General features: G+C 39.4%; 1 protein-coding gene across 1 annotated transcript in view; it reads left to right on the forward strand.

Annotated features, from left to right (window-relative positions):
• LOC127021137 (neural-cadherin-like) overlaps positions 1-26,790 on the forward strand; it is a 70,829-nt gene extending 44,039 nt beyond the window's left edge. Inside the window, exons 19-33 of the mRNA XM_050904069.1 lie at positions 1,279-1,372; positions 2,535-2,719; positions 2,933-3,162; positions 6,345-6,622; positions 7,492-7,706; positions 8,713-8,840; positions 9,455-9,582; positions 12,405-12,528; positions 13,087-13,267; positions 13,756-13,922; positions 14,674-14,938; positions 16,732-16,912; positions 17,893-18,137; positions 20,846-21,000; positions 24,124-26,790. Coding sequence (XP_050760026.1) covers positions 1,279-1,372; positions 2,535-2,719; positions 2,933-3,162; positions 6,345-6,622; positions 7,492-7,706; positions 8,713-8,840; positions 9,455-9,582; positions 12,405-12,528; positions 13,087-13,267; positions 13,756-13,922; positions 14,674-14,938; positions 16,732-16,912; positions 17,893-18,137; positions 20,846-21,000; positions 24,124-24,537 — 2,990 coding nt within the window. The 3' untranslated portion in view covers positions 24,538-26,790. The remainder of the gene's footprint in view (positions 1-1,278; positions 1,373-2,534; positions 2,720-2,932; positions 3,163-6,344; positions 6,623-7,491; positions 7,707-8,712; positions 8,841-9,454; positions 9,583-12,404; positions 12,529-13,086; positions 13,268-13,755; positions 13,923-14,673; positions 14,939-16,731; positions 16,913-17,892; positions 18,138-20,845; positions 21,001-24,123) is intronic.
• Positions 26,791-27,989: the final 1,199 nt, after the last annotated feature.

Consider the following 27,989-nt stretch of genomic DNA (forward strand, 5'->3'; position numbering starts at 1 on the left):
AAGCTGGGTCAGTGCCTTTTTAGGAAAAGAATAATGTTTGGGGTGCAATAAGTGACTGCTTCCTAGAACATGTAGTCTTTGAACTGGGAAAAAAAAAAAGATGCTGTTCTGGATGTGTTCTTGAGTGGTGCACAGTACCTAGTTCGAGAAATACTTGAAAATATAATAAATACAAGAAAGCAGGAGAGCTGCTCTGTGTTAGCAGCCACAGTACTATGAGGTTTAATATTGTAGTGGGAGAGAGCAGAGCAAATGCATCCATTACCTGAATGCTTTACATTTTCTCATCAGAGTGGTTTAGCAGAGGATGAATAGTTTAATAATATTTTCTAAAATTTGTCTTGAATTTCTATTACTGTGTTTTTTCCTGAAATTACCTGTAAAACTTGACCTTAAACTAGTCCTGGTGGCCCTTATTAAGCATGGTTTATTATGCCTTTCCCCAAATACTCCATTCCAGATAGACTTGGCTATATTGCAGTTATCATTACAATAGTAGAATTTCTGATAAATATTAGAGAAGATTAACCTACATAAGGTATTTTTGCAATGAGTTATTTTTGCTGAATTCAGTACGCCTAAATTAGAAAAAGATGTGACCAGATCCTACTGTAGAAATGAGAGAATGAAGTTTCTAGGGTGGATTGGCTCCAGATTTGAACCTTAAAAATTTCCCATTTTGCTGGATCCTGGCTGTGGAATTCAAAGGTCTCCTTCCCTGGAGTTACTCCTTTTGCTATTTTAGAACAGCTGCTTGGATGTTCCACTTCTGTGACAGCCCACAGGGGCCTGAAAAAAGGGCCAAGAACTGGCACAGCTTGGTGGCTTCTTGCCCATTTCCTTTTCTCGGTCATGTCCTTCTCTCCCAGCTGCACCCCACGAGATGCTCTCCCTCTTTTGCTGGATTCCCCTGGTGTGCTGTTTGAAATAGTAGAGTACCAGTGAAACATTTGGGGATTAACTCCTGATGTGGTGATTTTTTTTTTTTTTTTTTGTCTGAGAATTTTGTATAGAGTTGTATTTATGTATCATTCTGTTCTTGTTTTGTGTTGTTTTCAGCTTTTCTTTTTTCATGTGACATCCATAGCGTACTCACCTTTCTAGAACTGGCAGAAATCATATGACAGGCTATGCATTATTTTAAGAATCTTGGATCATAACCATCACCAAGTTGAGCAGGAATCTGAAAATAATAAATGCAGTAATGAATGTGGCAGTATATAAAGTGCACTGAAAAGCAAAAATTAAATGCAGATTTATTATAATTTATTTCAACAGGAAAATGGTCAACGACAGTGCTTGGGGAAGTGTTTGCACCAGATCAAGATGACTGGGACAATAAAACATTTCTTTCTGAAGGAAAACTGCTCAAGTGAGGATTGTATTTGTGTCACAATGAGTAATATTTATGCTTCTGCAATTATTTTACTCACCGTGTATTTCTCTTGTTCAGGATGTGCATAAAGCCAGGGTTATTGAGTGTATTAAGGAATGTACCTTCTGAATGCTGTTTTTCTTCTTTACTTGGGTAACTAGGTATTAAGAAATTAATGCATGAAAGAGTTTTTCCAAGAGAATGCAGGATCAGATCATGATGTTGATTTTTACTCAGATATCATTAATTTATTTAAAAAAGTGCATTGTGTAAGATGCAATTTAAAAATAGGCAGAGTTTTTAATACTTGCCCTCAAATGTTAGAGTTAATGGAATACAAATCCCAGATTTAAAAGGGCAGAATGGAATCATTTCATCAGAAGTGGTAAAGGGAATGTGGTGATCTCTGTTGATGGCTAAATTTACAATTGCATGCAAAAACCATGACTCTTAGATTAGTGGAGTTTTTTCTGTTAATTGAAATGTTGAATTGGATCCTTAATTCCTACTTACACATTTTTTGTTCATATCATAAAATGAGATGGCATATAGCATAATTGTATGCTGTTTGAAATAAAGAAAATGGATGTGAAAATGAATGTGAATTTTTGTCTCCACTGTGAATAAGAGTTTAAAAGCTGTATGTAGCCCAAAATGAAAGACTGACTTTCTGTCTGTCAGCAGCCCCTGGGCCTGTTTCCATATTAAGAGGTTACTGTTCCATAATAGTGGTCATGGAATATTTCCATAATTACTGATTACTGTCCCTTTGAGGTAGCAAATGAAGATGATATCAGAGATTTCATACAGACCTTACCCTGTTCCAGATGGATAAATGAGAATCTGGAACGACTGTGTGTGGTTTTGTCACTTTCTGTTATCTCATAGACCTGCCCATAGTGACTATGTTGAACACCGTGGTTCAACTACACACTGCTTTTATTCGGGATTGGGAAAGTCAAGGGGTTTGGGAGTGGCAGAAACATCTTTCTATAAGCTCTGCAGATTGTAATTTCTGAATTAAGGTGTTTCTGGTGCTTTTCTGAGGTTGTTTGCTAATTCCCATATGTTTTGATCGTATAACCTTCATAGTAACATGTAAGGCCTTCTGAATTATGTTAATGAATAAAGTAAGTTGTCAGTTTTGGTTTATGTCTAGGTCTTTCAGATTAAATCAGAGGACTGGTTCTTTGATGATGGTGGATAACACTCCTCAAGGAATATACAACTTAAAAGTTAGAGTTTCTGATGGAGTTTGTCCTGATGTTATATCTACAGTACAAATCCACGTCAAAGAGCTGGAAGATGAAGCCATACAAAACTCAGCCACTGTGCGTCTATCAGGTTAGTTTTATTTGCTGATGAGAGTTTAGATCAGCTGCTTCTAGAACTGAATGATTATGTGATGTAGGTATTATTATATCAATAATTGATTTACTTATCACTGTAGGGCACTTTCCAGTATGTTTCCATATTGTTAAATCAGAAATAAATGGAAAGATTAACCTGTGGTCTCCCACTATTTCATGTTTGTTTATTTTTGAATCCCCAACTCAGGTGTCACAGCAGAGGAGTTCATAAGGAGAGATGAACATGGCAAAAGGAGACATGACAAGTTCAAGGAATTACTAGCAAAAATGCTATCTGCTAAGCTTAGTGATATCATTGTCTTCAGTGTGATGAACATTGATGGAAGACAGACAGATGTACGATTTGCAGTCCGTGATGGCTCGGCATTTTACAGACCTGAGAAACTGCATGCTGAGATGGCAGCATTTAAAAACGAGGTATATTCTCTGGGGTTATCATGCATCTATGTAATTCACCCGAATACTGAGTTTGCAAGGTATATATCCCAAACCCCAGTGGAAGAATATGCTAGATCTACAGATTAGGGGTTTTTGCTTCACTCAGGACAAAAACACTTGTCAAGCAAGTGCTTAATTCAAGCTTTCTCCCTTCTCCTTAGTCCCATACATAAAATTATTATATCGTTGTACTAACTTCTGGTTCAATAAACGTAACCACTTTTTAGTCGCAGAAAGAAGGTCCTCCATTCCCATCATGGTACAGTTGCCTGTGTTTTCTCCAGTCAGTGTTCCATTGTGTAATCTATCAGACTTTTGAATATGAAATCAGAAGAATCCCTAGAAGCCAAAGTGGTACACAGAATGTCTTGAAAATGACAGCTTTTTGGACATTCCAGATGCTGATGGAAATACCCAAATCATCAGCTTGTGGTTAGACACTTACAATAGAGGCTTGATGTCACCCAGATGGGTGTACTGTACAAAGAGATGACAGTCCATAGAAAAAATCCTGCTGGAAGGAATATGCAGGTTAGAAGAACAGTTACAACAGATAAGTGAGATGGAGACAACAAAGTTTATGATTGTATTTAACTCACCAAAGGACAACTTTAAATACAAAGTGAAACCCTCCCCCAACTTTTTTTACTGTTATAAGGGGAAAATAGTTTTTGAATGTAAGATATTTTCTTCCCCTTCCTGATGTTCTCTGACTGCCCTGCTCTCTTACCAGATCCTGCATGCCCTCTAACTCAGTTACCCAGACACAGTCTGTCTTGGCCTCACTTCTGTTTTCTGTAGTCCTCCAGATTTTGGCTTTGCTGAGATCCTGCAGATGCTGCTGAATAGACACTAAAGCTGCTGCCTTGCACAAAGGCAAGATGCCACTGCTTGGCTTGTAACTTGCCCTGGACAAGGCAGCACTTCCTGATACGTCATTTGTGGCTATGCAGGCATATTTGGGTTTAATACGGACATCTTATGGTATGTATTGGTGGGACATTTTATGGAGGTTTTTTCCTGAAGAGAAACAGCACTGCCCATTTGTGTGAATGTAGTAGGGTCTGCCTCATTCTGGGAACCAAACAGGAATATCTTAACTTACCACCTGCCTACATCTTACTGTATCTTAAATAGTTGTGTGGATTATGACACTCTTCAGAGTGACCAAGTAGGAAATACCAGAGACAGATAGTATTCATGAAGCTTAACGACTGCTGCTTTTGCATATTTATTGAATTACTGCAACAATAATGTAGAAAATTGCATAGATTTCAAATATTCTGTGCCATAATACGTGGCAGGTGAATTCATCAAAGTGGTAACAAGGGGATTGCTTCACATATTTTAATGAAAAAATATGTTTGTATTAATTATATATCACCTTTCAATATTTAATGAATAGCTCTAGTGAGTAATCACCAATAGTTTACAGAAAACCAATCATAGCTGGAGAATTTCTCCGGTAGTTTTTGTACATGTGTTTAACTATAAATATAGAAAATAAGTAATTAGCACTGGAATTATTCATTGAATTGCTAAATAAATAATATGTTTGCACTACCTCCTTGGGATATAGCTTTATAACAACTGTTTTTATTTAGCAGAAAACTAATCCATCCTAATACTGTAAAGGAGCCAAGGTTGTTTATATAAGCTATGTTTTTCTATAACAGTATTACATAGCTGTCTAAATGTGCATTATAGACTCTCCACTAACGGTGATAGATGTGGGCAGCAGACAGGAAACTGCATTGACAGGATGCATCATGTCATTATAAAGTATATTTTATGCCTTTGGGGACATGTTTTTCAATACATGTTATCATATTTGAGGATATACTGACAATTGATTATAAAGGTCAAAGTTCTTACAGTGGTGAATTGAGATGACTGCACAAGTAAAAAAAAATGCTTTAGTGTTTATGTATTTGTTTTGGTCTTTTCAAAGCTTATTTTTAAAATATTTATCATTTGAAAAAATACCTATTAAATGTGTAAATAAAGAGAGTCTAAGCCTGATCTCATGTTGTTAGTTTTACATTTGTGTACCTCAGTGTATACCACTGTGAGAGTAGTAAGGTCTCTTGTATTCAGGTTTGGGCACTAAATACGTGTCATTTTAATGTATTTGAATCACTAAATACAAATCAAATTCTGAAGCTTTATAGGCACCTGTGCAAAATGCCCAAACAAGTAGAAGGAAGAAATCTGTTGTGCCAGGGAACAAACTTAGTGATAACCTAGTCCAGTGCGTAGGCTACTGGCTGAAGTACAAAAGCTCTGAAATAATGGCAGCCCTGTTACTGTCCTCAGGCTTATTGTGAACAGCTTGCTTCTCTTCTTTGTGCTTTCTGCTAATTCTTCTTTGGTCTGTTTGGATTAGAAGTTGCAAACTGCAGGGACAGTATTACTATGTTACGAGACCTATATATACAGTGAGGCTCTTTATTTGGGTATTTGGGCTTTCAGGTGCAACCCCAATTAATGATAAAAACAATGAACTAGCAAAGATTAATGTAGAATAGAATATAGTAACCAGTATGCTGAATTGACTGCATTTTGTTTCAGGCAGTTTGACGTTAAATATAAGTTTATGGGGCACGAATCAGTAGGCTGAATCCTAATTGCTACAAAGTGGTGGTGTCAGGGCACTGTCTGTGGACATTATTATTGAATGCAGCTCAGCCCTGCATTTTCCTGTGTCTGTATCCTTATGTGCGAGAGAACATAACAAATAATATCTGGGTATAACTGACGAGGAATAATTTTTATCCTGGCTTGAGGTAAAACATGCCTGTTGCTATCAGGGTGCAGAGAAGTGTGGCACAGATGACACAGCTCGGAAGGTGGAGTATCACTGCTCTCAGAGCTTTGGTCCTTGGAAATCATGTTAGTAGGCCAGTACAGATTTAACATGTTCACAGTCAATCGTGTCAATGACTAAGTTTTTAGGAAATACTGCTACTGTAAATTTTTTCAAATTTTTCCTGTATTTGTCAAATCATTTTGCTTGCCTGTATAGTCAGGGATGTTAATACTCAAGAAACTAAAGCATTTCATTAAGTCTATGATGGCTTAGATTTTTCAGAAAGTAAGGAGTAAGTAAAAGCATTCATTAGGATGAGACTGGTGATGTGTTAAACTGTATTTTCTCTTAGATCCAGCCAGCTTTACAGTTGAACATTTCACAGATTGATGTAGACGAATGTAGGAGTGCAAATTGTAGTGAGGGTAACAGTTGTACAAACTACCTCACCGTGAGTGACATCCCAACTGTGACGGATACTGGAAGCGTGTCGTTTGTCTCAGTAACAGCCACCATCAATGCGGTCTGCGCCTGCTCAGCTAGGGACCGAGTTCATCAGTCTTGTTCTTCCTACCCTCGAAGCCCTTGTCTCAATGGTGGGATGTGTATTGACACTTTGAATGGTTACAGGTGAGGAAACTTGTCTTGCAGATTCTTACCTTTTTTTTTCCCGTCTGTTTTTCAAGTGTCGCGCTTACAAGTTACAGGTCTAAAAAAAATGATAAATGTATTTCTGACTGAAGGAGAAACAAAAAAACCCCATGAGTGCACTGGAGTGTAAACCTCATGACAACAGGGTCTTTACTAATGGCCCAATAACGGTGCTGTAGTCCTGAAAGCGGTAGAAATAGTGCGTAAGAAAGAAGACCCTGGGGAAAAAACAGTGGTATAATTAACACGTGTCATTTTTTAAGAGCACCTAATTCAGTATGAAGGAATGGGAAGTGTGCTCTGTTTTTTTTTTTCCTTCCTTATTCTTTTCCAGAAGAGTAATAATAAAGGTGAATATCAGTGGTAGCAGCAGGGAGGTAGGGGGAGTGAAATATAGTCTAAACAGTGGGTAATAAGGAGCTTAGAAAACATTAGATAGGAGACTTGCTTTATTATAGCGTCACCTGGCACGCACCAGTATTTCTTTAGTGAAATTACACTGGTTTATTCTAGCTAGGAATTAACCTCCCTGAGTTTTCTCTGTAGTAAATTGACCAATTGATGTTTGGTGTTCTGTATTACTTATTTAGGGAAATAATTCATCGTTCTCAAAAACATGGCTTCAAAAATACCTTTTTTTGGTGGAGGTAGTATAGCTGATAAATACGCTTTGTACTCTTAAAGTGTTTTAATAATTGCCAAGCACCCCTGAGACTCTGCTAAAATCTTTATTGTTTCGCCGCTATTTTTTTTACAGTGATTTAAGTGCTACATTTGTTGCATGTAAAACCAAAAAAAAGTTGAACATTGGGGAATTTTGACTATTTTTTGTGTTTGTGCTCTTTCAGATGTCTTTGTCCTGCTTCGTTTCATGGACCAGACTGCCAGCAGACTAAGCACAGTTTCCATGGAAATGGTTATGCATGGTTTCGTCCCATCAGGCCTTGTTTTGAAAGCTCACTCTCTCTAGAGTTTATTACTGTGGTTCCAGATGGACTTTTACTATATAGTGGCCCTTTATCAAATCCAGAACCTGGGAGTACAGAAAACTTCATTGCAATAGGTACTTCTGCAAAAGTGTGTGAAAAAATTGAATGTCTTTTGGGAATGGGTTGCCTGTGAACAGTATAGTAGTTAGAGCACAAATTCTGTCTTTCCATCTCATGAGATAATTTCTTTTCTGGTTTGAAAACATTTTGAAACATTTCCTAATAGGTCTTTCTTCTTTGATGTCTATTTTTGTAGCCCGCACCTATGGCTTTAGGTCCATCGCAGAGTTGTAGAAATCAAGGGGAGCGCAAAATAGACAGATTGATATATATAAAAAAATAATCCCCCTAGGAAAACTGTAGTGCTATAAGGGAATTTAGGTACTTTGAAGATAGGTATTACATGATGAATGCAGTCTTAGTCGCATGTCATTCTTACCTAGTTTGGTGAGAAAAGAAATTCACTTAAACTGCTTTCAGTCTTGGGGCATTTTTGCACTTTTTTTTAAACAGGCAATGATTTGATGGATGAATCCGGTCCTAGCGTGCCACTGTAGGAAAACTTATACACAAGTAGAACTCATTGCTTTGTGTTGACACATATTTAAAGGGTTACTACTGCTTATTTTTTGTGAATTAATATACAAGATGCACAGTATGGGTGGCATTCTATATTTTCGTAATTAATTGAAAGGTAATGTTGTTGGATATCGTTAATCATTTACCTCTTTTGCTTTGTTTTGCAGTTACTTGTAAATTTGAGTAGAAGATGGAAGGGAGTAAAACCTGCATGTGCTAATTGTTTTAGAGCATTATAAAATTGCAAATTGCTTATCAGGAATTAGTTTCAGCGTTTTGACAGAGAAGTGGCACAATCTAAACTATAAAAATAAATACTACATTGAATGAGTATTTCTGAATAATAGAAGTCATAGAATATAATTCTAGTTATTTCTGTAGTGAACCCCACTTTATGTGACTAGCAATAACCATTAAATCAGTACATTCACTAACTGCTAACATATCCAAAACGTAAAGATTTTCATAGCTGAATTTAAATTCCTGTTCATGTTGTATTAGAACTCTCCAGTGGTATTCCTGTGCTGAAGATGAGCCATGGCTCAGGTCTTGTGATGCTGCAGTTTCCAAGTCACCTGAATGTAGCAGACAAAAAATGGCATCAACTGGAAGTCAGAACCAATGGTCAGGTCAGTTATTTGATCTTTTTTTTTCTGCACATCAGAATATTTATATTTCCAATAGCATTTCCCTGTGCAGAAACAGGAGGGTAGGAAAAACAGACTGAGTAATTATACGTATTATTCTAACTGTGCTTCTAGATTTGATGAATAATACAAATTGTGGGAAGACAGCATTGTCAGTTCCAAATCTGCGTATGTTGTAATCCATATTCCAGGATCTGAGGAATCTTTTTTCCTGTTTTTTAAGCTCTGGAGCACATGTGGAATGTGCATAAAGGCTTAGTTGTAATTTGCACATTCAATGTACACACTTGGACACTGAAATCAATTACCTATGCGCAAAAAGCAGATAATTATTTATTTGCAAATGCAGTTACAGTTTTTGTGAAAGTGGTTAAACTACTCGGAAGCATAAATTAAATGCAGAGTTAAGTGCCGCCTTTTGTTAAATGGTTCCATTTTGGCTTTACTGGTTATTGCAAGATGGAAAACAGAACAGGAGAAAAACCCAACCCTTTTTGCTTGATGGTATGCAAAAAGAAAAAGATGAAAATTTGATATAACTTGTTTATTGAATTTTACAGAAATTCTGAATTCAGTAATCCTGTGTTTTGGTGTAGGATGTTCGATTCACTTTGGATCACTGCAGTGCAGCTGTTATTTCAGAGGTAGAAGGAGTAGGCAAATGGCTGTCCGCTGAAGATCGTACAAATTGTGAAGTCTTTGGGTCTGTTCCACGAAGAGCAAGGTACATTTCTGGAGATGCACTGAAAGACAGTTTATTCTAAGACCTTTGAACGTTTTACCTATCAAATTGAAGCCAAGTTATTAATGACTAGGAGCATAAAAGCATTTGCTTTTCTCTGGGACCTTCTGGGCCAAGTCTGGACCTTAAAGCACTAAACAAATTCTAAGGATCAGTCTTCCTCTGAGTAGTGTTGCAATACTAAATGACAACCCCAGAACACTATGTGGCTAATACTGGAGCTTTTGTGGGTACTGTGTAGCATCCCTTGCCTACGGGATTTCTCTCACTTTATTTATCAAGTCACTGTAAGCCTGTTCATGAAAACCTCATGAAATTAGGCCAGTTGACTTTTTAATGGCAGTAACTCCGGATCCTCAACCAATTTTACTATCTGATTGGTCTAAGTCTGAGGGCTCCTACTGAGAACCTTTAGCAAACCTATTAAGGCAGACTAACGCGTCAGGGTCTCCGGTTGATCCAAGGGTACTGCCTTTATAGCAGAGTCAGAGGAAGTGCACATGTATCCATACCTCAGCTGTTCACTTCACAGCCTGGTGTACTTGTATGAACTGCTGATTAAAGTAGGCTGGTGCTGGTGTGCCTGATTGTGGGCTGCAGGGTCTCGCAATGAGACGTACACTCCACCTGTCTCTGTTTTCCAGCAAAGTAATACAGCCAAGGTGCGATAATGACTCTGGTGGTTTAAATTGCTTGTACTGTTGGGTCAGCCCTTAGCCTCAGTTAAAACTGACAAAGTTGGAAAATCTTATTCAAAAAGCAGTTATTGCATTCAAAGCAGAAGGATGTGTTCAGCTGCATTCTGCAAGGGTTTGGATTCAGTGTAATTCAGTCCTTTGGACTGATGCTTCTTGGCCTTGCTGATGACACCAAGCTGGGAGAAATGACCAGTATGTTGGAGGGCATGGCTTGGAATTAAAAATGATCTCAGCAAACTGAAAATAGGACCTGGAAATACACTGTGTTTTTCCACTATGACAAAGAGCCAAGTACTGCATGTAGGCAGAAATAACCAGCCTCACAAATAGAGAGAAGGGAACAACTGCTAAGTGTTAGTAAAAGATACAGATGGTAGTTGGAAAGTGAGTCAGCAATGCCACATTAATGTGAAAAAGGCAAGCACTACACAGTAATACCTCAACATGGGTACATCTCTAAGACACGGAAAATAATCCTTCCACTCTGGTTAGCACTGTTGGGCCTCAGCTGGAGTCCTGGGTCTGGTTTGTGCACCACAGTGCAGGACAGATGTGTACCAACTGGGTATAGCAAGAGAAGAGCAATGACTGTAATCAGCTTGCCTTGAGAATAAGACCTATCAAGAATGAAGGAATTGAGGTCACTTAACTGAAAGAAGGGAAAACTGAGGAGAGATCTGGTAAGTCTCAGTGTATATAAAAGAATGCTACAAAGAGGATTTAGACAATCTCTTCTGTACAAGGCCTTAAGTTACAGAGAGGAATATTCAGGTTATATTTTAGGGAAACCTTTGTACTAATAAAGGTACTTGAGCTGTGGAATAGATAGTCCCAGCGAGTGTGCTGATTAGCATTGGGATTAAGCCTTGTCAGCAGATGCATGGAGCCCTCCTGGTCATGAAAGGAGCACACAAAAAAGAGAAAAACATAAGAACAAATGAAAACAAAAAATGGAGTTGATAACTCGGGGAAAAAGAAAATCGGTGAGGACTAAAATATGTGGAATTCTTTGGCTCAGACAGATGATTGGGAGACATTGCAGAGCCTGGACATGTGTACTGTACCTTTTAGACCACATTGACCCAACTTTTAGGTTTTTGGCCTTTATCATACACAAAACAGTCTTCGTTGTAGTATTCCTGTAGTATAGGATGAATGTGCACACACAGAAGCACTTGAAGGAGAAGATGGTGTCTAGAATACCACAGCTGTTCCTGACTTAAACATACCTGAATTGTAATATTGTCCCACAGTTAAACTCCCAATAGACTTCACTGTCATGTTTAAAAAATAAATTACCCTTGTGCTGGTTTTGGCTGGGGTAGAGTTAATTTTCTTCATAGTAGCTAGTATGGGGCTATGTTTTGGATTTGTGCTGGAAACAGTGTTGATAATTCAGGGATGTTTTCCTTGTTGCTGAGCAGTGCTTACACAGAGTCAAGGCCTTTGCTGCTTCTCACCCCACCCCACCAGCAAGTAGGCTGGGGGGGCACAAGAAGCTGGGAGGGGACACAGCCGGGACAGCTGACCCCAGCTGCCCAAAGGGATATTCCATACCATATGGCATCATGCTCAGCATATAAAGCGGGGGGAAGAAGAGGAAGGGGGGGATGTTCGGAGTGATGGTGTTTGTCTTCCCCAGTAACTGGTATGTGTGACGAGCCCTGCTTTCCTGGAGATGGCTGAACACCTGCCTGCCGATGGGAAGTGGTGAATGAATTCCTTGGTTTGCTTTGCTTGCGTGCACAGCTTCTGCTTTACCTATTAAACTGTCTTTTATCTCAACCCACGAGTTTTCTCACTTTTACCCTTCTGATTCTCTCCCCCATCCCACCAGGGGGGAGTGAGCGAGCGGCTGTGTGGGGCTTAGTTGCTGGCTGGGGTTAAACCATGACAACCCTTTATTTTAAAGGGCCAGCTTCTGCTCACTGACTGACTGTATTTCAGAGAAAGAAGAAGATAAAATAGTTGCATTCTTTTGTTATTTTATAAAGCCTCTATTATTTGCAAATGCAGTGTAGGTGTTTATTTATCTGCCTTATTATATAATGCCTATGTTTGAAGGTAAATTCACATCTATTTTTATTATTATTATAATTTTTAAAGGTATTTGAATGTGAACCATGTTCTACAGCTGGGTGGTGTGAAAGAATCATTACCATATTCCTACCCACAATTGCAACACAAACACTTTTCTGGTTGTTTACGCAATTTCATCTTGGATACTCAGGTAAGAGAAGTGTAACATTTTGCTTTAGCAAAGGAGTAAACTTCTTTATTAAATTTTTGGGAGATCTGTATTATACCTGAAACTTTTGCTTCCATTAATCTATTCAATGCCCTTATATGTTAGTGTAAAATACAAGAAAATTCTGGATTTTTCTGTCAGGATACCTTGAAAAGTTACTTCTCAGTTACAAACAGATATATTTGTGAGCCAGAAACTGTGCCTTTGTTTATTCCCTACTTCATGCAGCTGTCTTCCAAGCTTCTTTGCACATTTAGGGAACTTCTGAATGGCAATTGCATAATGGTATATTTATGCCAGCTGTCTGCTTTGTTAGGAAATATTAGGGGGTTTTTGCTTTCATAGTCAGTTGAGTTTATTCAAAGGCAAAATATGGTCTTGGTAAAATAAGTTGAAATCTGAATGTCAAAAAGCAAACTTAGCATCTTAAGCAATGCAGATGAAGAACAGACTGTTATCTGGTATAGCTATTTCTGTTTAAAAATGAAGTGTAAGTGTTTCTTAAATAATATTTCAGCGTCATACAATTTTCTCTTGAAGGTATATGACCTTCAGTCTCCTGCAGAGTCCCTGAATAGCTTCCCTGGCTGCACACTTACGGATGGGAGCTGTGAGACCGTGGGGTCTTCTTCCTGTGGTATTCATGGGAGATGTCTTGGAGACTGGGGCTCATTTGCTTGTCATTGTTTACCGGGTTACTATGGCTATCGATGTGATAAAGGTGAAGTCTGTTTTTCTGTTACGTTATTGATAGGCTGGCAAATTTTACAATACAGAAAACTTAAAATGTTTTGGCTCCACTTAAAATGGAGCCAAAGTTTGCAGCAAAAAGACAACTATAAAATAACAGGTTGTGAAAATTGGTTGTGGTACTTAATACTTTGTCTGCAGTCTCTTCTTTTGTCTCGGTCAGAGCTTCTGCTTTCCTGCTGTCATACTGTGTGAGCATTGTAAGGAGAGGCATTAGCAGGATCAAGTCAGGAGGGAGAGCACCTCTTTATAGAGGAAGATGAAGTGGGAGAGTGACTGGGGAAGTTGTGGAAATAGATAAAGGGACATGTCCCAAAAGATAAGTTATGTCTTAATGGATCTATGCTGTGCATTAAAATTTTTTCTTTTACTTTCAACTCTTACTATGAAAATAATGGAAACAATAATATTTCCCTCTCCCTACAAAATGGTTTAAAGGTCTTTATCGTGTCTTTCTAGTTGCCAAGGAATATACCTTTGAGCCAGGAAGTCACATTCGCTATCAGCTTCCCATCAGTGTGCCTGCCCGTAGGACGCTGTTTGAAGCCATGATTAGGACACGGCAGCCTGACAGTGTCATCACGAGCATGTTGTCTCGAAATAAGGACGAACACATCACCCTACAGGTGAGCAAGGCATCCCAGACTGTAATAGCATGAAGTTAAATCAATGCCAGTGAATAGTTAGCCCAGAGAAACATTAGCTTAAGAGTTGGAAATAGAACCAAAAACCTTATGCTAAGCACAAAAACTTTGGAATTCGTTTTATGGACACTTACAGATCTGATCCTTCACTTAAGATACTGACCTCACAACCATGGTATCCCATTGGATTTCAAAGGAATTTATTGCTAGTTACAATGAAGTATAGTTTGCTATACAGAATAGGATGAATAGTGTGTCTACCCTGGTGTCCTATTCAGCCATGGTCCGGAGTGGCTGATTCTGCATAGTTCAGACTCTGCCAAGAAAGGTGCCTGTAGCAGTTCTTACGATGTCAGACCCTCAAAATGACAACCTGTTCATTCTATACATGCCACTGAGTGAGTCACCTCTTCAGCTAAGTTGGTTTGAGCTGTCAGTGTAGAGGTGGTACACCAGATTCTCACCCATTTGAAGAAGCCCATAAATTTGTCCCAGAGAGATGCAGGGTAAAATTACTCCGAGTGAATTACATACTACTGTGAGTACACCGCTACCAGTATTTAGGTTGTCTAGTTCAGTAGCACCTGAAGTATTTTTATATTGCACTGTATGTGCAGTGTAAACATACCCTAAATTTAAAAAAATGCTTTTAAGATTGAAGTTACAGGTCAGTACAAAATGTCAGGTGATGACTTCTCTTTTCTTTCTTACTACTTTGTTAATTATCCACAAGGTTGTTCAGGGATTCTTAGTGGTGTCATATAACCTGGGTGATGGAGACTATTCTGTAAGCCTTCCCTCCTACCACATTGATAATGGTGAATGGCATCATATCACACTGGAGAGAAATGAAAATGAATTTACTCTTCGCCTTTATGAAGGAGGTGGGAAGAGAGAAATTCTGAAAGCAGCAGGAATATACAAAGAGATTGTGATTGACCCCAGCAGCTTGGTCCTTGGAAACACCTACCCATTCAATCAAAACAAGAGTTTTCAAGGTGAGGAGTTCTTGATCTCACTGTTCAAAATACGGACCTGTAAAAATGAAGGTTTATTGGTACTACATGGGCATATTGCGAGAAGCTTTCTTGTTTATTTAGAGCCCAAAGTAGACGGATTTCTTGCATGACACTTTGCAAGAGGGACAAATAAACTGTTCTGACTAGGAAAAACGTACAGCAGGGAATTATGTGCAAATACTGTTAGCTACTGGACTTGGAACGAAGATGGTGACCTCTTCACACGACTGTATGTAGAGTATTTGTAACTGGAGATCCACAAGCTTCTCCCAGGTGGACTGTGGATGGCTCATTGCATTAGAAACACGGAAGTGGTTCATTGCATGGTTCTATCCAGTCCATTCAGCAGCTGTCCTTCCCTACCAAATACAACTGTCCCTGTGCTGAAAGGAATATTTCCATTTTATATGTGCGTTGCATAGCACACAACAAACTCTGGTTTATTACCTTTATGCACTACCTTTGTAGTATTGGATTTTACAGTCACTCAGTTGAAGCATTAACTAAAATCAGAAGTGGTTTATTGAATTAGAGCTAACAATTTGAATTTTTAGCAACTGAGTGGACAAAGTCATGATGTCTGTTAAAAAACAAATCAGTTTTCAGCCTGGAAATTGAGTATTTACACAAAGGAGAAATACAGAGGAACGTGATATTAAGATAAGCATAACAGCTTTTTACTCTGTCCTCAGTTGGCAGCTCACCCTTCGCCTAAAATCACAGTACAAGTAATGCAGAGTTATGCAGCACATCTTCTGTATTGACAAGGAAGGCACACACCATTAGTTGGTTAAATGCGCCTGGTATCTGTCTATCACCTCTCTTTCCCATGCCTTTCACCTCTTTAACCAGATCCTAGTAAATCCATTTGAAACAAGGTGGTAATGTTTTCACCAGATAAAAGTATTTCAGTGAGTAACACAAAGTGCGAGAGAAAAAGTTTAAAATGTATGTGCATTGAATAGAATAACAACTTAAAACATAAAGGTATCACAAATTATTTAGAAAAAGATTGGTTTTTATTGTTTCACTGGAAGTATTCCAATAACTGAAGTCTATGCTGAGAATGAGGGACTGTATTTTTGAATTTTTATTTATGGGAGTAATAATAGTATTTGGTTTTAAGTAAATAGATTAAAGAAGTCAAATGGTTACACGAAGATCATTTTCGTTAGGACAATTAATGTTGCTGTTAAGCAGCTGAAACTTTAAGGGCTTTTGAAGTTATAGAATGTACTGAATTCATCGAGGTACATGCTTTTATGCTGAGGCATCTTGTGCATACGAAATTAATGGCACACATCTTCAGTACAAATTTCTATCAGTGACCCAAGGCTGTGTCCCTGTTGTTTGTGGTTTGCTATTCTATAAAGTGAAGCTGTAAACTACAATAGCCAACCAAACACAATTTATACTGGTACACATTGAAGAATATAACAGATTTTCCACTTATAACAGATTTTCCACAATATTTGGACTTTTCTATTGAAAACATAGTGAGGGGGTACGTGTTCTGCTGTCTTGAACACAAGCAGATAGCGGCCTGCAGCAGCACTTGGTCCTTGTGGAGAACACTGGGAATCTTGATCAAAACTTTAACAAATTCAGTCAAAAAAAGGAGAACAATGTTATGAAAGTTTAGGTAAATTCAGTCCTAGATTTAAACTGGTAGCCTGCGTCCTTTGTTAAACATAAAGTGCCAAATCTTACAGCTGCTTCAAATCATTCTTGCTGAATGGCTTTTAAAACAGTCTCTTTGTGCCTTGCCTCAGGATGTATGAAGGATGTCAGATTTAATAACTACAGAATCCCTCTGGACACTCACGTGAAGGAGCTGGTGTCAGTATTAAGTGCCCAAGGCGTCAAAGAAGGCTGTTCTTCAGAAGCTTGTAGGAATAACCCTTGCAACCAGGAATTTATTTGTATTGATTTGTGGATGATGCATGAATGCAGGTAATTGGTGGAAATAAAAGCACAAACCCCCCCAGATTCAAGTGGGAAAGGGTGGATGTTGAAGAAGTGTGCACCTTGAAGGCCGCCACTGGCAATGTCATCAAATCAATTGAACCACAGTGAAACACTAAGCTAGATGCCTGCATAGGCATCAGGTTACTCAGAGAACACTGTCCTTTTAGGTACTACCCTTAGTAAATCAGCATATCTCCATTGATTCTGTAACAATTTTGGCTGCCTGTCTTAACTGAAAATGTTTAAAGAATAGCAGCAAATCCAGAATGTTTGTAAACCCTGAAAACGAGGAAAAGAGGGTATGTTAGCTGGAGTGGAGCAGAACACTAGCATGGCTAGCTGTCTTGTGATGCTTGTGCTGTGCAATGTAGATGTGCTTTGTTATGTTAGTGTCTGACTTCTTATACTGTCTTAAGCTGTGACCTCTGTTCCCTTACAGGCCACTTGAGTTGCATTAGAAGCACCGCATCATTAAGCTCAGAGTTCTTTGTGGCTGGGGCTGAGGTTAGGACAACATTAACTCAAGTTAGTTGTGCTGTGAAAACGTACACTTTAAGCATTACTGACTGCCACTGTCCACACAAATGGAGTCTTCTAGAGGTGGTTTTTTTTTTCTGGAGATTCACTGTGATGGAAACACAAAGAACATAGCATAGCTTGTCCTGCCTAGACAGAACTGCAGACCCTAATCCAGCTATTTTTCTCATGGGTAGTCTTGCAGAAGCCAGCGGAACTACCCGAGTTCTGAAAGCCCCAGACGTAAGGGTTTAAAGTTGTAGAGCTCACTGTTGTATGACTGCTTTAGAAAGGACTACAATCCTATAATTATTCTAAGTAACTTCTAGTAGCTACTTCAGAAACTGTATATAGAGTGTCATCAGAGACTGTTTTAAAATCTTAAATGCTGTCTTTCATGCCTACTTTTCTCAAAGTTTAATGGTTTCATTTTGCCTTCGTCTTTTCAGTTGCCCTCCGGGACACATGATCATGGAGAATGCCACTGGTAGACAGTGTGTCTACACTGCATGTGCTAAAAGGCCCTGTAACTATGGTACCTGCATCTCGCAGTCGCCAACCAAGTTCCAATGTCACTGCCCTGATGGCTATACTGGACGTAACTGTGAAATCACACTGGCGATCTTTCACAAGGATACAGGCCTGAGCTTTAGTTCCATGTTTGCCATCTGCATTTGCTTTTTGGCGCTGTTAGGTAGTTATGGCAACTACATCTTGTATTACCTTTGGTGAACTCACTTACCCATCTTGTCCTGAATAGTCGTCATCTCATCCTCCTGCTGAAAGACTCAGTTTCCTAATGGAGACTTGACTCTGCCTTCATTCCTTTGCCATGGTCTCAGCTCCATCAGTAGCTTACTTTTCATCCCCGTGTGCATATATTGCTAGGTGAATCAACATTTGTGAGCTATGGAAAGTCTTTGCCGTTTTGTTTTTTGCACATTTTCACTTCATTCCTAAGGAACTGTTCAGATGCATAATTGGAAGCAAATGCAATTGAACAGCAAGAGTGCAAATTGCTGCCAGATAAGCATTGTTTAAAATACTACTGAGCATGAAACAGATTTTTCAATCTAGGAGAAATATACTGTCCGATAGGAATACACTTGGTCAGACAGGAGCAGTCTCTTGCATCTTACCTGTTGTGTCACAGCTCCTAACAGCTGCTTTTGGCTTCCTCAACCATTTTCAGGCTGAGGCATTGGATCTCAAAAAGAAGAGGAACGACAGAGCAGGATCTCACTAGCGAGGAAGGATCACATCTTTGAGTCCTTCTTGTTTATTCAAATTTCATGAAAGTGTGTGTGACTAAGGACATAGGATTTTTCTCCTGGCTTTTACAGTGTTAATTAAGTTTCATTCGGGAGTTGTAGTAAGAGTATGAAAATGTATTGTGGACTATTTTGAATCCATCTGTGTAGCTACCTGAAATACCATCATTTTCCCCAACTCTGCTAGATGCTATGTTTGCCATGCAAATACAAGCAGCAAATAACGTGGGAAGCTAACTGGTTTCACAGCTTTTGGAATCCCCGTTAGTTGAGGTTGCTAATAGATCATTATGTTAAAGGAGGGGTTTCTTGCTGTGTCAGAGCAGTTTTATTGTGAGCGGCTTTGTGTTGCTGCCTGGGCTTGACTGAACTTGACTGAAAAAACAACAGTATCTTTTACCTAATAATCCTGCTAATCTTTCAGGTCTAAATTATGAGTAAGGAACAGTTGTTTTTAAGCAAGGGGTGTGCATTGTGAAAATTTTAGTAGATGTGGCTAACAATGGTATTATCACACAACTGTAACTTTTGTTAGGAGAATTTTTAATAAAATTCCTTGTTCTCAAGATTTCAGATGCCCTGTCTCTTACGCAGCTTCTAGGAAGCAGTAATGCACTTAAAAGTGATTAATTCATGCAACTGTAATTATAATTTTCTAAGTTTCCAATAGATTAGAAAAGCTGCTTTTCTGACATCTGATTACATCTTTTAAATTCAAATGTGGAACCATTTTGCAAGTAAATCAATACCAGGGCGGCTTCACGTTGGCTTGATACCCCACAGACCTTCCCCACCCCTCCCTGCCAGGAGGGGACTTCAGCTCATTTTGTTGAGTTGAAGACACAGCGATACTTCGGAGCTTGCAGCTGCCCTAACACTAGTGCCACGGCTCAAAGAAACAGTAAACTTCACGGAATGCTTTTAATGACTGCACTGTTTAATGACAGCTCAGGATCATAATATCCTGAGCACAAAATCGGGCAGGAGCTTACACTGTCGGTATCTGTGTGGAAGAGATACTATCTTCAGTGGGGGTACTTCTGGTTTACGCTCTTGTTACACGGGCTATATTCATTTTAAGTATTGGCTTTCTACTAGCGGTCACAGTAGGAGAATAGGAGAGATGTAGAACATTAGAAGACGACTTGAGTCTTTCAACATCAGCTCAGCTAAAAATGACTGCCAAAAAGTTACCGTGTGTGTGAAAATCTGTGTGACACATGCTGTGAATTGGGGGAGGGGCAGGGAGGAGGAGAGAAATGTACATCTCAAACGCATTGATTCAGCTTGAAGGGTGTAGTTACACAGCACAGTGCAGGGCATAGACCTCCGTGTACACCAGTTTCAGTCCCAAGGTCAACTAGATGCTGCTCTACAGAACTGCACTCTGCCATGTAGATATTCCGTAAGAGATTCTAGTCTCTTTAATTCACTGCATTGTCAGTTTATGGGATCCAGTGGTTTGAGGTCTTATGATGAGCTTTTATCTATTTTTTTATAGAGTTGGTAACACAGTGGTACCCAAGTTTCTATTTACATAATGTTCAGTATCTGATGTTGAAGCTTTACAACTGTCAGTGTGTAAAATGCACCTAAGCATTTAAGGAAAATGTTTTAATTCATGAATGCTAAGGCAAAATGTGCCCGATTTTTTTTTTTTCCCTCTAGTAAAATGTATGAAAGTAATTTCCTCTCTTGTCTTGTCGTCTTGTGCTTCATTTCTTTGTAATTGTATCTGTTACTGTCAACACGTTGTTATTTAAGTGCTACCCCTTTGTATAAATTTTCTCTTACAAAGTTTAACTCAATACAGTAAATACATAGGTCTCTGAACACCACTTGGGTCATTCGGTTCTTGAACAACTTCAAAGTTGTACTTTAAAGGGTATTTTAAAATGCTCTTTAAAGGTGTTCTGTCTTTGATGTTCACTTGTAACTACGTTGAAGAGTGCAAAAGTCAAACATTTGCTGAGAAACACAAAACTGCAGCCTTGCTGGCTCTGACTGCAAACCAGTGCTGCAGTACTCATACAGAACGGCTGCTGTCTAAGCCGTCCTGCAGCACTTCTGTATATAAATGTTTCATTTGTTTCTGAATGATGTTCTGTTTTGCTCCTGTGTGTTTACACAGCTCTGTTCAGTGCTGTATTCTGGTGGGCTCGCTGGAAGAGTCGCAAAGGTCTGAGCGGAGGAGTTGACCACCTATCTGCGCATCATGAGGATTTGGAGGACATCAGAGAAAATATCCTCAACTACAATGAAGAAGGGGGTGGGGAACAAGACGAAGTAAGGATCACTGTGTTACGTTACAATTAAGAGGGGACGGGTGGCTCACCATGCTAGTGAAAATACAGTTTATGCTTTTCCTTTATAACTGAGGACCTTAGCTTTTGTTCTGCTGATTCATTACTGCAGTTGGTAGATGAATTATTTGCAAGCTTATGTACACAAGGGCGCATGTTTCTTAAGCGGAGATAAGTGCCTATCAATTTTTAATTTGTCTTTAAGCAAGTGATCCTATGTGCATATTTAAAAATGCTTGTAGAGTGAGTTTAGCAGTAAAGAACTAACGGCTGATGGTTTTGGTTTCATGGCTCAGGAGACGCTGAGGTTCTCAGTGGTAATTACTGCTGTAGCACTGAGGGCTTGAAAGAGCCTGACGTGAACTGTTCTTTACGGACAGTCTCTTTCTGGAGACTGCTCGTAACAGCAGTTATTCAGACCAGACTTGTTAAGAAAGCGAGGTGCTACATTTGTTCCTCTTAAGCCCTAGAGCACATGGTGGTTGTGGAAGAACCTTTCTGCACTTTTCTGTTTTGGAGAGAAATACACTAGTGAACACAAAGCTGTGTTTATACTTACAGTAGACCAGATTATACCCAAAACAGATAATAGTAACATTTCTGCTAGCTGTTTCAAGGATTTCTACATGTCAGTTTAAGCCAGAACTTTGAAAGAAAACTGCAGCTATTACAGATGAGCGAACAGATTATTTGCTGACCCACAGACGTTTGCTATGTTTAAAAAAGGTAAGGAACTTCATTGCCACCTTTGAAACTGTGCATTTCATGGATTCAAAAGGTGGTGTGACTCTGCAGAGGTAATAATCGTCAGGGCACTAATGTGATGGCTCAAAAAAGGCCAGTGATTTTAAAAAAAATATTAAATGTGACGTGTCCCAAAATTCCAAGTATCTTCAAGAATTTTTAGTTATAAAATATAGAGAGTGTTTTAGAAGGCCACCTGAATAAATATTGTTGCTTGTAGCATATCCTTAATTTCTTGATGAATTAGTGTGAACTTAACAAATACAGGGACATTTTCCATGTGATAACATAGACAGCTATATGCATAAATCCTGTTTTCCTTAATCAGATTAACTTCCTCTGCAATACTTGGCAATTTTACACCCAGAAGGTCTATAGATTGAGGAAATCCACAGTTACTGTATGACATGTTTAATTACTTCTGGAGGGTTCTTAAAATACAATCCTTATTTTAAGCAGTGGAATCAAATTAGTGACTTGATGATCTTCATCTGAGGCTGTTAATCTGTCTTGAAGAAATGCTGCTTTGAGTGAAGCCTTTACGGGTTCTGTACACTGTTCCTAAATTATTTAAATTTTACAGTTACTGGGATTGCAGCTAAAACTTCCCAGTATCTTTTTTAATACCTAATTGTGTAGATTTAAAAAAAACCAGAATTGTCATACCTTAATTGTATTCTAATGTTACCTTAACAAAAGGATCACGAGGGCGCTCAGACAAGAGAGTTTTGGTTTTGTAATGTTAGCGGAGGGTAGGACTACGGGGACAGGAGGCTGTCTTACTGCGGAGTTTCTGCACCTGAAATAAATAAAACTATCCCTCAGAGAAATTAGGAGTTCATAAAAATTGTAGTAGATTAGTGCACTGTTGAGTATATACTTAACGCAGCTAAACACCCAATGTTGTTAAAAGCCAGCTTTGAAGCTAGAGGCAAGGATCGACTTAGGTTTGTAGACTGCCAACTAAGAATGGTATATGATCAGAAGAAATGTGTCATTTCAGTGAACACCTAATAGCTGTGAAGGCTGATTTTAATATCACCCAGTTCACTGAAGGGATGATCCTAAAATCTGTGTTTGGACAAACTCCCATTTAAATTTTGTACGACGAAAAGTTGCCATGTTTTGTTGATTATACTGGTAGCCATGCTATTCTAAAATGCTCATAGTGGGATCATAGTGTAGCTTGCACTTACTTAGAACATGCCTAAGATAGGCATCTGCGCTGCAGGTCTCACATTGTGCATCACTAACAGTATTTAGTCTGGATGAATGGAAATAAGCAGCTACGCTGTGTTACAGCCCTGTCCCAAACCCTAGTCTTGCCACTTACATGGCTGCTTGATTGCAAGCGGGGTTTTTTTTGAAGCAGTTCTCTGTCTCCGATTTGAAATGCAGCAAAGCTCACCAAGATTACCTAGGATAATCTCTTAGAAAATGGTTATGCGCAATTCAACATGCGAGAGAATAAATGTAATCTTTTGGAACGTGTTGATTTGACAGCTCTGTCATTGATGGCTACTATTCAGATGAACAGCATGAGCAATACAAATAATTACTTGTTTGCTCTAATGAATTCTGTCTCACACAGCCTGTCAACATTCTTCTTTGGCCTGTAAGTCAGTCCAGAGACACAACCTTTGGATTGTAGGAAGGTGAAGGATGCTGAAGGACAACACTGCTTTTCTTTCTTTCAGCTGCCATAAAGATTCTGAGCAGTTAATGCAACGAACGGGTACGGTATTGGTAGCTTTAGTGACCGAAGTTGCGCTTCAGGAACTGTGGCACAATCACCAGACAGCATTAACTGCTGCTGCGCTAGAAGGGAATTTTTTTTTTTTTTTGTCATAGGTAGTTACTTGGCTTTTACAATCATGCCACTTCCCTATAACATAACTAGCCATTGCTCCACAGATTGATAAAATGTTAACAGAAATCACAGTAGATGTTTGAACTACTAATGCAGAAGGATTTCTTTTGTGAATATCCTTTCTCACTTTTGTCACCAGGCTCGGTATCAAGTGTTTAATGATGATAAAATATTCAGATCTGAATTTTGGCACAAAAATCACGGCATTTCTGTCATTTTTATTTAGCTTCTAATATGAAATTGGACTTGATTTTGAACCTAACTGTAGTAGTGCAGGCTGCACCGGTGTTCCTCCTGCATTCTCATCTGCTTGGTGGGTTTTGGCTTTCTGAGGTGCCTTGTAGGTGGCAGAGTTGGTTGAACAAGCCAGTCCTTCATTTGTTCACTCCAAACAGACTGCCTTGGGATTGTTCCTTCTTTATTTCTACTAGAACAGGAGATTTTGGGAGCTATAGAGAGTATTAATTTAACGTGAACAGTTTCTCACTCCAGGATGCATACAACATGGCAGAACTGCAGGTGTCTATTCAAACCAGCCCAGCCTGTTCCCTCTACAAGAAGAAAGAAAAACCAACAAAACCAATCATTTTTCTCCGTGACGCGTCCCCAGGCACGCAGGAGCAGACCAAGCCACCAGCGAGTACAGAAGCCTCTTTGGCCAGCGCAGACTTTGGTCAGTACTTGTCAGATGTTGTCAGAGATGCCGACCGTCATCCCCAGGCCGTGCCCCAAGACTCAGCGCAGGTGTTCTGCACCGAAGGAGAGGGCTCGGTTGCTAGCAGTCTCAGTACCCTCAGCTCCTCTGGACCGGATGAGGGTATAGTGTATGATGACATTAAAGAGTGGGGACCAAAGTTTGAGAAACTAAGTGAACTGTACTCACATATAGATGCAGAAGACCTGTAGATTACCAAGTGTACTGTTTTCAGAGTTTTGGAAGCAAGGGTGAAGGACAGTTTTTCATGCTCCTGCTATGTACTACCCCCACCCCTCCCTTTTTTTCCCTGTTACGAGAGGTGGTCACGTTCCTGCTAATGAGCCACACTTTGCATCTATTTGATAAATTTAGTAGTAGGAGCTAAGCTTGGGACATTCTGGACATTTACGTTTGGAGATACAAACTTACTGGGAAGAACAAAGGGAGAATTTGGGGTACTTAGTCATTCACATACAGTGTTTAAGAAATAGATTTTTTTGTCACTAAGGTCATGAAGGACTCTTTGAGAGATCCTATGTACATAAGCTAAGATGGTGCTCAAAGCAGGAAGGCGGCATGCTGTGTGTACTGTTTTCAGTAGGAGCTTTAGCAGTTATTTGAAGAAAAAAAGCACATTGTCTTTTTCTGGTGGAAATAAAGTCCACGTTGTATTACAGCCATCTTGTTTCCCTGACTGAGCCTCAGTTACAGCACCTGCTCACTGAACATAGTGCAGATGAGAGTCCATGGATCCAGGTAAAGGAATGGAGCAGCACGGATGGTGATCCATAAGTTATAACTTAATGAAATCCCTTTATGCTGTCATATGAATGCAGAAACTGAATTTAGGTACAACACATCAAGTCAGCGGCTTGCAACTAAATACTTTTCTTAATTAAAAGGCCAGGTTTTCTAAGATACTAGCCTCAAAGGTCACTAGTTAGGAATTTCAGTAGCAAACACCACAGTTCACCATAATCTCTCATTCCTAATGGGCTACTAAACTGAGCCTAAACTAAGGACCGGCCTGAACCACGTCATTTGCATCTACAATCCTGTCCCTCACGTTTTGCTAAACCTCCTTTCATAGAAGCATTGCAAGAATTAGGTTTGAGAGGCTGGAGATTGACTGTTCTAATAGAAGCACTGACCAACTACAATTGTAGCCAGGTAATGCCTTGCCAGGAAGAGCTGACTGGGGATATAGATGCATTTTCAGTGAAGAAGAAACCCTGCATCCCTTGGAGGTTGTCAAAATGCCCCGTGTCTTTAGGATGTCAGAAGACTGAAAGTCTTTCCTGTATCCAAAAAAGGAACTTCACCCAGCACTGGGACTTGTAAAACTAAAAGCCTGTGATAAACAAAACCTGCCAAAAGTCTAAGAATTCAAAGATGGTAATTTTCCAAAAACCATGAATGACAGCACATAATAATACAGGCCTCCCTCAGAGACATTTTAGTAGAAAATCGGGATCAACTGGGGACAGAGAAACATGGGGGAAAAACTAACAGCGGTTGCAGGGGGCGGAATATTATGCTCTAAATTATCGGTCCCTTTTCAGATGATTTAATGTCCAGCTAGTATGCTGGATTTTTTTTTTTAAAACCTAACAAAATTCGGAAGAGAGAAGGCTCCATAAAATTAATTTTATTTATTTTTTTTAAATTGAGACCACTTGTATATATAAATGGAGTAAAGTGTGGCAAGAACACAATCTTATTTTGTGGTGTTTCTTTAGAATATGTAAATTATATATTATCAGCTGATAATATGAATATATCATGGATTCTAAGACACTTTCTTTCATTAAAACAAAGCATAAAACAATGTATTGTAAAACATTAAAACTGCTGTGCTTACAGTTGCATCAGTAGTTTGTGTTGGGAGGTCTGGCTTTCATTTTTCTACATAAATTAAAAAACAAGCAAATAGGTCAATGCAGTCTGCAGGCTAGATTAATTTGCACGTTTCCCAAGTGAGAAATGTTCACACGGTATCTTGTTCTTGCATGCATTTGTGACACACTTTGGAAAATCTTGAGCAGACAATTAACCGATGGTTACACACTGCAGATGATGTGGCATTTTCATCTGGAAAAGCTAACTGCCATTTTTACCCATACCTAATAGTTTTGCTTCACAGACGGTACCTAGGCTATCATTTTGTGATTTTACTGATACGTTTACCTGTGAGGAAACATAGGCTAAAATATCTTGCACTGTTCACAAGTCGGGTATGTCAGCTTCTTCATTTCATAATCATAGCAGTCACAACCAGGATATGGAAAATGAAGTAAATATATATTATGCACAAAAATCTGTTCCTTCCCCAAACAGCAGTAATTTTGTCTGCATACCTTGTGTTCTTTCCATAACTATGGCTATGCTGTCATTTTGGCTGGTTTTAATTTAATTTAGCTTGTAAGCTCCTTGGGGCAAGGACTGCCTTTATTTGCCTGTGAACTGTCATGCATATCTAAGGCACCATATAAATAATAAATAAGCCATCTGTATATGATGTCTCTTCCTTGCATATATTTAAGGTTGACTACAGCTTGGACTCTGCTGAATTATTTCTCTCTCAGCTTTGATGAGATACTTGAGTCATGCATGCTGTTCTGTCTGAAAAGCTGAGGGAAGCAGCAGTCGCTTGTAATTGATGTGTGGACTCAAGCCCTGGTGACACACTCAAAAGACATGTTACTGCTTCGGAGTTTTCCCGAGGGCTGCAGCTGGCTGGGGCCACCGAGCAGTACTGTTCTCAGATGCCCAAGTGCTTTTTGCATGGAGCATGGTTCTGGTTTTTGCAACAGATAGGCAGTTAGTCTAAGACAGAAGAAATCCTTAACTTTACATGCAATAGAATTCCTGAAGTTGTGTTACCCATAGGCTTATGCCCTGTTCTGGGATTTCAGGCGCTGAGAAGCAGCTGACTTGTAGGATGCGTGCTGTGAGCCTTACCATTCACGATGTGCAATAGTGTGCAGTAGGGCACCTGTACTGGTACTGAAGGTGGGTAGATGGTCAAAAGATCTCCAGGCTTGACGGGCAGGACAAACTGCAAGACACTTAACACATCTCAAAACAGTTCAGTTACTTTCCTTTTCCTCCCCAGCCTGTGATCTTAATTCATTCCCGCATGAACACCAAGTTGACATTTACCACAAAATGCCATCGGCAGAGGAGTCGGTGCTTTGCTCTGAATGCGTCGCACTTAAACCAATTACTGAGCACCTGGGAAAAAATTTAACTCTCTCCCCTTTCCTGGCATGTGCCCAAATAACCTGACTACTGAGTATTCTGGGATATGGAGCTGTCGGTCCCACTTGTTGAAGCTCTTACTCCATCCATGACGTACTTAACTGGTCACTGGGTGAGAGTAAAAGCCAGCCTGAACACAATTCTGTAGCTTGATGCCTGGGAGGCACGCGGGCAGCTGGGCTGTGCCGGCAGAGTTGCAGAGATTGAGATTTCGCCTGTTGCCGTTCCCGAAGAGGGAATTTGGAAGCCAACCTGAAGTTGCCGCTCTCCTACTGCTTCTTCCCCCATTACAGCTATGGCACTGATGTGTAAACAAACATAATCACCACCACAATCTCGGCGCTGCTTGTGTAATTGCAGTTAGCCATACGTTTTACAGAATATACAGTATAAAACAAAA

Source organism: Gymnogyps californianus, chromosome 12 (assembly GCF_018139145.2).
Source record: "Gymnogyps californianus isolate 813 chromosome 12, ASM1813914v2, whole genome shotgun sequence".
Classification (NCBI taxonomy): domain Eukaryota; kingdom Metazoa; phylum Chordata; class Aves; order Accipitriformes; family Cathartidae; genus Gymnogyps; species Gymnogyps californianus.